General features: G+C 40.4%; 1 protein-coding gene across 1 annotated transcript in view; it reads left to right on the top strand.

The window, feature by feature from the left end:
• IGF1R (insulin like growth factor 1 receptor) overlaps positions 1-1844 on the top strand; it is a 261977-nt gene extending 260133 nt beyond the window's left edge. Inside the window, exon 21 of the mRNA XM_026648353.1 lies at positions 878-1844. Coding sequence (XP_026504138.1) covers positions 878-1244 — 367 coding nt within the window. The 3' untranslated portion in view covers positions 1245-1844. The remainder of the gene's footprint in view (positions 1-877) is intronic.
• Positions 1845-10768: the final 8924 nt, after the last annotated feature.

Raw genomic sequence — 10768 nt, 5'->3', positions numbered from 1 at the left:
GCCAGACTTACAAGACAGGGGACTCTATTTGAGAAAGCGTTGACTCTGAAAAGTGCCAACTAGTCGGAGTAGTTAATTGACTGAACATGATCTCTGTGTGCTGTTGTGGCAAAGAGGACTAACAGGAGAATGTTGAGTAGAGGTAGAGAGGTGATATACGGTATTGATGAGAGTGCTACTGGTGTCCATAATGTACAAAAAATATTTAAAAATTGGAGACGATTCAGATAAGCACTGCAAAAATGAGTGCATGTTTGGGAAAACACTGTGCAGTGAAAGATGTAAAGAGCTCAGTCTATTTAGCTTCTCTATCCATTTCAGGTAATTTCTTCCTCTTTCTTTAATCAAGATTGAATGTTTCTCTAAAATATATGCTCTAATTCATTCATAATTTATTGGGCTGTACGCAGGAATTACTGGGTGAAATGTCAATGGCCTGTGGTGTTCAGGAGGCCAGACTAGACAATTACCGTGGTCCCTTCTGGCCTTTAAAATGTATTAAACTATCTTCTCCATAACTTCGGTGCAAATGATCTGCCTGAATCTCTCCCATATCCTATAGCATATTGAAACTTGCCAATTCGAAATGGGGGGGAATGGGGGAGTCAGGTTGTAACTCCACCGAGGGTATTTCTGGTTTTAGGAGACTTGAACTCTGTGTTGTATTTCATATTATGAATACTTTTGTTCAATGCAATTAAGTGATGGGACCTTTGCAATGGCAGGATGTAAAGGCATTTGGTGGCTGCAGTGTGAAAAGTCAGAATGGAGTGTCTTTCCAGGGTTCAAAAAGAACTTATTTATGTAAATATATCAAATTGCATGTGCGTATTTAGTTTGCTAGGATTTTTTTGTTATGTTTTTGTTTTCATTCCAGGTTTGAGTTGATGCGGATGTGCTGGCAGTACAACCCCAAGATGAGGCCCTCCTTCCTGGAAATAATCGGTAGCATTAAGGATGAGCTGCATCCAGCATTCAAAGAGGTCTCCTTCTTCTACAGCGAAGAGAACAAGCCTCCAGACACCGAGGAACTCGATCTGGAGACTGAAAACATGGAGAGCATTCCTTTAGATCCCTCCTCCACCCTCCAACCCACTGACAAGCACTCAGGACACAAAGCTGAGAACGGCCCAGGCGTGGTGGTGCTGCGGGCCAGCTTTGAGGAGAGACAGCCGTACGCGCATATGAACGGAGGACGCAAGAACGAACGGGCCTTACCTTTGCCCCAGTCTTCTGCCTGCTGATCCTTAAAACCCAGAATCTCACAAAAACACACACGTTGGGGGAAGAAAGACAGAAAAGAAAATATATTCAAAAGCCTACTGTACCTCAGTGGATCTTCAGAACTGCCATAGCTGCACACGGGAGAATCCTCTTTTCAGTAAACACGATAGTTTTTTCTTTGTTCAATATGCAAGCAGATGTTTATTTCAGTAAAGGACTCTGTTCAGTGGGGCGCACAGTCAGCCTTTTAAAACTCTAATGTTAACACTTAATAGCAACAGAAAACTTGAGATCTGATGTCTCTCTCTTCTCTTTCTCTCTCTCTCTTTTTCTTTCTGCTTCATAATGGGAAACATATCTGCGTGCAAGTTCAACCATACAGCACTTTTATCAGATCAAAGAAATTGCAGGCCAGGTGGCTCCCCGTTAGCCCTTGCAACACCTGCTTAACACTGTAGGTCTTTATAAAAACAGAATTGAAAAAAAAAAAAAAAAAAAAAAGACTGGATTTTTAATGTTACTCTAACCTTTTTAGGAACATGTAAAAGAATTAAAAAAGGGCCATCATTCGTCCAAGGTTGTTACCATTTTCAACGCTGCCAAATTTTGCCAAAAAAAACCCTGAACTTTTTTGGGGTGGTGGTGGTTTTGTTTCACGGGGGGTGGGGTGGGGGGTTGTTTGTTTTTTGTAGGCTTGGAAGGAGCACAGTAATCAACTGCTCCATTTAAAAGAGATACTGACCAATACACTCCATTCAATCATACACTGGTATTTAAAAAAAAATCAGATTGTCTAGATCTTTTTTAAACTGGACAAAACATGATTTGTTTTCTCATGATGGAGAGGAAAGGGGGGGCGGGGTTTAGAAACAGCCCTCCCTCTGCCCGCCCTCCCCCACCAAGAATTCTGGACAAAACTGGCAGTGGTGAGCCAAATATCACACACACACACACACTTTCTCTCTCTCTCTCTCTCTCTCTCTCTCTCTCTTTTATATATATTTCGTGCAAAAAGTTGATGGCACGCCAAAAACAGCAAGCCAGCCTGAAATGACCCAGAAGGAATCTCCATTGTTGTAGCCTGCCCTCCTTCTCAGGCTCGCAGGAAAACACATGTCGAAACAAAAATTGGAGAAGACAAAAAGTGGTAACGGATTCAAGCATATGACGCTTTGTTGACCTTTTCTCTCTGTTATTAAGACTTCTCAAAGGGTCTTGCAGTTCTATGTTAGACCATGGATCATTTGCATACACATTGTCTTTTGTGTCACTTTTATAACTTTTTTACGGTTCAGATACTCATCTATATGTCTGTACAGAAAAAAGCTGCTATTTTTTTTGTTCTTTATCTTTGTGGATTTAATCTATGAAAACCTTCAGGTCTGCCCTCCTTCCCTTCCCCCCACTCCAACAAATTTCTTATGCTTTGTACTATAGTGTGTAACTTTTACTTCCTTCTTCCTAGTAACTGGTCCCTGTAACATGATTTGCCATGAACTGTTTAATGCCTTTTTATAAATACATTTCCTCCTTTTTTTCCCATTAGTTGTTTTACAACATCTTGGCTGTGTGGGATACAGAGCTCTTGAAGGGACTGGGGGAGAAGGGGTACACAGCCAGTAGCACTCCAGTGGTGCTGTGGTAGTGGTGGTTTTAACCCTATCCTCCCTCCCTCCGCTAACCTCTGCCCATGCAGCACGCGAGTCTGTTACAGTGCAAGGCACGATACAAACTCAGGTCAGAAAAAAAAAAAGGTTACATATTGAGTACATTCTTGTTCAGTGTTCATATTCATCGTTGTACAAGAGTCAGCCCCCCTCCTTCCCTTGCCTTTTGTTTTGGTTGTGACACACGCATATATATATATTTTTTTAATTGTTGGGTACAACAGCGGACACCAGGCTTTTGGGTCTCTATTTTTTAAACTGAATATTTCAACCCTTCCATCCCATGAACAACAGCTGTGTTTAGTCTACATCGGTTGAGCTGTCGGTGCCAGGCGTTTTGATGTAGATGGCCATTCAACGTTCTGATCTAGCAGACCCCAGCTACTAGGCCTTCTCATTAGAAGATGTTGAAAGGCCACATTCTGGGCTGCACCTTGTTCAAGATCCCCCGATTTGCCAGCAGCCTCGGTGATAGCATGCTGTGTGAGATCAGGCAGGGAGGATGTGTGCGCTCTTAAGTGGGTCGGGGCCACCAGATTTGCTAGCGAACAGTTAAATGCAGCGGCTATGGAAACCTGTACAAATACAAGCTTGTTGCTCAAACCATAGACCAAACTTCAGCACAAAAGAGAAATAGTAGCTTGCTTGTTTGGCAGAGGAAGCTTTATGAATGTGGAGGGCAAGGAGGCAGGGTTTAAGGAGGGTGTGGTGGGGGCCATGATGTAAGTCTAAAACAAAGGAGCCATAATAGTTGCTCATCTGAAGTTAGTTATAGCATCTAACCCCTTGTTTAGCACTGATCCAACCAAATGATGGCAGTAAAGAGGTTGTTCTGGGATGGAAATGTTAAATTTTTTCGAGTAAGAACAAAGAATTAAAATATACTGATTGCTCGTTGTGACTGGAGATTTAAAAAAAAAAAATGTTTGTAGTGCTTTTTGCTTGTGTAGTTTTTAGGTCCCACTATCTTCTCTTGCCTCTGTCCCATAGTTATTTTTCCCTTTAAAGAAAAAAGGAAAAAAAAAACAAAAAAAGTTAATTAAGAAGGTATTCTATGTAGGATTTTTTTATTTATTTTTGTGATATCAGTTTAAATCACTGTAGAGATGCCCCATAATAAATTTAAATACTGAGATAAGGGTTTTCAAGTATGACAGGGGGACAGTTTTTGATTTTTTTCAAACATTTATCTACCTCACTCTTATTTTTTTATATGTGTATATATAAAAAAAATACATCTCACATTTCTCAGCAGCCGATAGAAATGCCGTTGATACTGGTAACTTCTCACTCACTCTACAAACCACATACTCTAGGTTTTGGAGAGAAGCGGTCGCTACTTTTCCCAAAGGGTCACTTCAGAGGGTTGTTCTCATGTTATTTTATAGCAGTTTGCCCTTTTCTTGGTAGCATTTTTAAGATGTATGTTGGGGAGAGGGGAGGGGAGGAGACACACCTGAGAATCGTTTGACTTAAGACTACCATTCTTTAAGGAGTCTCGGAAGCTGTGAAATGCACTGTCATTGCAGTCATGGTGCAGAAAACCATTATGTTCTGCTGATTTGGGACACAGCTGACTGCTGTAAGGGGACTGAATGATATTTGGTCAAATTCATTATGGAAGCCAATTGTTTACAATATTTGAAGGTCTAGGGTTGCTAGAATGAAATAAACGGCCTTTCTGTTAATCCTTAAGAGTGGGCTAAGTCATTCTTGCCAATTTTTCTCAGATGCCACAAGCACCAAAAGGACATCTGACTGAATCAATACCTAAAAATAAATTGGAGCATACAGCAGTAGTATTGCTTTCTTGACCAAATCAAACAGGGCAAAAAATGTCACAGGCTACCTGATAACACTACACTGAGTTTACAACTTGGGATCTTTACATTTGCTGCTTCTGTTTGGCGAGAGCCCTGATTTATCAAAACTAAACGTTAAATGGGAAATTTGAATGTGCCAGTAGAAATCCAGTCCCTCCCAACCCCCTCTCTACGTATACTTCATCACTCTGGATTTTCTGATGGACCAGCCGTCAATTTCTGACTTCCCTCTGACAGTGCTTAACTGGTTTACAAGCGTACAGTACTAACATAACACAAGCCTGCCATTAACACCATGTATAATGTTTCTCTTTTTCTGATTCTGGCAGCTGTTCATGCAGGTGTTAGTTGTAGTATCTGAATAATGTGGCGCTTGACTACTTTGAGATGTACATGGCCTCTTGAATATACAGTGCTGCGGTTAAGTACGACAGAGTTTGTCTTTGGAGGGAGTGTTTCTCCCTAACACCAGAAAAAACCAACGTTTCAGATTGACTGGGTTTCCTTTTTGTTTTTTAATTTCCCTAATTTGACAGTGACCTTTTGGTGTAGCGACTGCTCCTCTCTCTTGCACATATTGATTTCCACAACTGGAGATCCTCAGATCTTTCAGCTGGCTATGAGGGTTTTGTTAAAACTGTCCAAGTTAATGGTTTTTTTTTTTGTTTGTTTTTTTAATTGTTATGTAGGTGGTTACAAAAAATATTAGGTAAAAACACTAACAATATAGTACCCCGTCATGATAAACATTTCAAAAGCACTTAAATGAAAGTCAGTCATGTGACTAAACAAAGTATGCATGTGTGATGACAAAGTCAGCTCTCTTGGGACCAAACCACCTTAACAATACCATTGTATTTTCTGCTCACAATTCTAGCCTAATTCCATATTGGTTTCTACAGCATTTTGTTGTTGTTGTGTTGTGCATTCTGAATAGCTTTATCCACATGGGTTTTTCATGCAGACCTCCCTTTGACAGTAAATAACATTGTTTGTGCATTTGAACAACGGTGAATTAATGGCTTGATATTGGCATAAAATGGCGTGTAATGCTTCCTTTTCCTGAGAGACCACTGGCTTGCTGGTATGGAGAATTTAGAACTTCAGCTGTGTTTGAATAAAACTGTAGTAATCCCATTTCTGAGCATGATTTAAAAAAAACAAAAACCCACCCAACCCACAAAACAAGCATTCTGACAAATGGTACCAAGATATCAGTAACAAATTGGCATCACTAAGGGAGCAAGAAACTTTGATTTAAGTATTTGGGCCATTCTTTTCCTCTGATTTTCTCATTGTTAAATCTTTCAGTGGTACAGAAGGTGGTTTGGTTGCAAAGGAAGGTGACTATTGTATAAATACAGAAGCATCACATGCTTGGTACTAAATCAGATATTCTTTTTGTTGGGGTAATAGACTAGACACAGAAGCCAAGTATGATGCAAAACTTGAGGCCAGCATATGTTCCACCAAGCCTCTTTCTCGGTGTGATGCCTCTGTTCTTTAAAGCTGGTTCTAAGTGATGTATGACTCTAGATTTGTTTGCACTGATGCTCCTGTTGGTGTCAATAAAAAGCCCAGTTTGCCCAGGATGACTGGTCACCAGATGGAACTGCTATTAGATCCTCTGGGAACTGCTGAGGGTTGTTAAGTACAATCCAAGCCTAAATGAATGACGCTCCTGTTGTTGGTATACATATATGTATATTTTAAAAACCCTTTTCATTCCAGTAGTACAAGTAACACTTTCTTCTGTTACTCTTTTTATTTTGTTTGTCAACAATGTATTTAATCACTGGGCTAAGCAACAATGGGGGAAAGTGCAAGAGATCCACTCCTTATTAACCAGTGAAAGCCGGATATTGCAGCTCCACTCTAAGTAGTTGATGCAAACAATAATTACAAATAAAGGATGATGCAGATTAAACATTAATTGCCAGAGGTGCTGAAGATACAGAACTGTGGGTAGTCAGGGGCTCAGTGAGTGCCTCGATCCAGAAGACCGGTTGTTCTGAGTAAAGGCGTTTAGATTACTTTTTGTGCTTTTAAGAAACTCAGCCCGGTGAGTTGGAATTGAGAATGGTAGGGCGGAGAGATGAGAACAAAGGATGGAAAAGCATATTCACAAAGACATGGGGCTTGGCAGAAGTTTGCGATAGTTCCAGAGCTTGGTATGTGGAACGGCATCGAGGCTCAGGCATCATCATTCTAATCATTTGGTACTTGTAAATAAACCTCTTAATTTCCCAGCTGTGGAGGAATATTCATTACCAGGAGGTTTACAGAGGTCATTGGTCAATATGAATTGCTGTGCATCAGCTCTCAGTCAGTCTGTTTGCAAGTACCATATGACTATCAATAGTACGTGTGCATGTGCGCGTGGTCACCTTTTTTGTATGCATTATGTTGATTAGTTAATCCATTAGCATTTTCAATAGGGCTTTTAAGTCCAGTAGATTACGGGTAGTCAGTTGACGGAGATCTGGTTTACAAGAACTAATTAAATGTTTCATTGCATTTTGTAGTACATGGAATAATAATACATAGAATAATTTTATAAAATGTTTGTAGTTTATAAATGCCTATAAAATAATTTAAAGGCACTTTCGTGTGTGTGTTTGTATATGATCAGTTTTTTTTGATGGTACCAGTTTACTAGCTAGCTTTACAATATGCCAAAAAGGATCATTAACTTGTCCAACTCATGGTTCATCCCTTTTCCCCCAAGCGTTGTGTCCCGGTGTACAGTAAATGAGTAAATAAAGAGGTTGGGAAAATGTTCTGTATCTTCAGTATCCTGGTCTTCCAGAACCCTCTGGTTGGGGTGGGATCATCTTAACTGGTCATTTCACTTTACTGTATAGTGCAGTTAATGGATTGAAAGAACCTCATTGGTTATGGAAACAGAATAGGTATTGCTGCTAAGCAGTCTTAGTTGTGTTATTCAGTACCGTTTTTTCTTATTGTTGCCAGGTGGGTTGAAGGATGTGACTGTGTAATAGACAGCATGATGAAAGGCAGTTTTCATAGTTATCATTGAATTAAAGAAAACTATGTTTACAGATTTCTTATCACTTCAAATACGCTGGTTTTGTATGCAGCCTATACAATTTATGTGGATATCTAGCATCATTAGAGCTTTGTTGAGATGAACAAGGAAGGGTCCCTATTTATTTTTATTTAAATAAGAATACCGAAGATCCTTTTTTTTTTTTTTCCAAATTAGACTGAACATTTCTCCTCCCCTACCTTTTGAAGGTTATGGATGGTTTAGATGCCTTTGAGAATTATCTTTCTGTTTTCTAAACCAGTGAGGTTTGAGTTGAAAGGATTGGCCAGAGTTTGTCTACCTCTGGGACAAAAGCAAAACTAGAAAGCGCTATGGAACTGATGCATTTGCAAATACAACATTTACCAAGTTCTCTTGTTTAAAAAAGCTTTTTTTAAAAAAAAATTAAAACAGTAATAACATGGCCAATTTATTACATTAAAAAAGACTTGCTGTGTATAAATTATTCCTAAAGAAATTCCTGTGTTTATATTAAAATGAATCAGTAGATTAAAAAAAAAATTTCAAAATGTTTTTGTATATTCTGTTGTAAGAATTTATTCCTGTTATTGCGATATACTCTGGATTCTTTACATTATGGAAAAAAAAGAAACTTTGTCTATTTTGAATGGCTCCTTTAGTTTTCTCTTACTCTGCTTTTTTCTAGTAGTTACAGTACTACATGATTTAAGTTAAATAAAAGAATTCTGTATGCATTTGGCTGTCTTCTGATTTTTGTTATTTGCTAGCCCGAACTTAAGCAAAGAAAGTATCGTCCCAGAAAACTAAAAATTCGACCTCTCCTGTAGTGGATAGCTTTTTTTTTTTTAAACATAAAAACTGTGTAGGGGGCAGGCTAACTAAAATACTCCCGTATTGCGGGACAGGTCAGTTTTAAGGTATCCCATCCGTTTAGTGTATAAATGCTAGGCCTTCCCTGTTTGAGTTCCAGACAGTGTCACTGAGCTTGATTGTTGAAGCCCCAGGAGACTTTGAGTCCTTTACTTGTGGAGGTTGTAGACTTCTTTGAAGAAGGCAAGGTGCTGATTTCTTTGAAGGAAGCGTATGTCCAGCCACTGCTCAAAGCCATCTCTAGACACTGGCAGTCTAATTTTAATCAACCAGTACCTAAGTGCATTTTCTACTAAGACTATGGAAAAGGTTATGGCAAGACAGCTGTTGGTATCTTCATTTGACTCATTTGACCCTTGTCATTCAGGGTTTACGACACACAGACTGCACTTACGGCATGATGACCATAGCTTAGAGTTGGATAAAGATCAGGCCTCTGTGCTGATATATCTATCTGCTGTCTTTGTCACTGAGATGGTGTTGATATGGTACCGGATGTGAGGGCTGGGCCTGCTTTTAGGTTGTTCCCATATCTTTCCTTTGAAGAAATCCCAGAGGGTCCAGTTGGGTGATTCCTCTCCCGTCCCAATGGCTATTCGGTCTTCCCTCTTATTATTCAGCGTGTATGTGAAGCCATTACTGAGGTTACCAAGGAGAATATGGGCTGAGGTGCTTTGAGTGCAACAGTGACATCCTACTTCATGCCTGTGTCCCATCCAGTCCAGAGAATGGAGTATGGAAGTGTATTTTAACGTGTTTGTCTGTGGATGAGAGCAGTGAAAGGATTTGGCTGAAAACATGTCACTGTTCGTTACCAAGGATTCTGGTTCGATTCCCAGCCGCTTTTGATGATCTAACGGCAGCAGTGACCAAGACTCTGCTTTCCATCAGTGTGGCTAAAAGGTCATTCTTTCCTCTTACATGCAGACGGTCCTACCGTGATCTGTGCCTTTATTGGTGTGAGATTGGATTCCAGCAATACTCGTCTTGAGAAATGACACCTTTAAATCCATTCAGAAGCTGAAACTAGAGTAGAATGCAGCCAGCCTACTTTTTCAATGGGATAGTCTGCCCTGACAAAGCATGCAGCCCTGGTGCTCCATGAGTTGCCCTTCCTGTGGGAACGTAAGCTGTTGGGTTTTGATCTATAAAGCTCTGAATGACCTGGGACCATCTGACCTGGGAGTCTCTTCCCTGTGCTGTACTGTGTAAAAGGGTAGGTCTACACTTACCTCCGGGTCCGGCGGTAAGCAATCGATCATCTGGGATCGATCCCGGAAGTGCTCGCCGTCGACGCCAGTACTCCAGCTTGGCAAGAGGAGTACGCGGCATCAACGGGGGAGCCTGCCCGCCGCGTCTGGACCTGCGGTAAGTTCGAACTAAGGTACTTGGAATTCAGCTACGTTATTAAGGTAGCTGAATTTGCGTACCTTAGTTCGAAGTGGGGGGTTAGTGTGGACCAGGCCTAAGTGTTGCCTTTTTCCTTGACAGCATGGACACCTAGAGCATGAGGTAAGTGTTCTTTTCTTGTGATTAAAATCCAGCTTAATAACTGAATTGTTGTTGTTGCCGCCAAATTGGAAACATCCATTTTCGGTTGTAATCCCGAATTCATCAAAAGACGTTTACAGTCTGCTTTGGATCCGCAGGCGCACAATACCAGCAGGAAGTGATACCATCTCCTTCTCCCTAAAAACACACTGACTAAGCCTTTCAAAGGTGGTTCCTGCTAATGCATCCTGAAAGCAAATGCAAGGGTCACCACTGAAAAGCTTTGTGGGTTTTTGAGTGGGGGCAGTAGTTTGGCACATACAGGGAAACTGCTGTGGGTGTGGGGCGATTTTAAAGGCCCATAAGATGGGAGCATTGCATGTGATTTTCCACAAATGAGAGCTTTCGTATGGCTGATCTATTCTGCTGGGCTTGGGGGATAAAATTCTCCCTTGTGTGTATATCAAGTTGTAATTTTGTATGGTCATAATCATGCACATCACTGCAATTTATTATGTAAGCTGTATGAAGTCTACCTGCATATCGGACAGCAGGAACAAACTTTCAAAGTGCATTTTAAAGCAATTCGTATCTTGACATTTCATTTCACAAGTCTTTGGGGTTTGGGCAGGGTAGCCTTTTAAATACCATTTTCTTGAGAA

The sequence above is a fragment of the Terrapene carolina genome, unplaced genomic scaffold (assembly GCF_002925995.2).
Source record: "Terrapene carolina triunguis isolate 2854851 unplaced genomic scaffold, T_m_triunguis-2.0 Scaffold67, whole genome shotgun sequence".
NCBI lineage: Eukaryota > Metazoa > Chordata > Testudines > Emydidae > Terrapene > Terrapene triunguis.
This window is presented reverse-complemented; position numbering and strand designations above follow the sequence as displayed.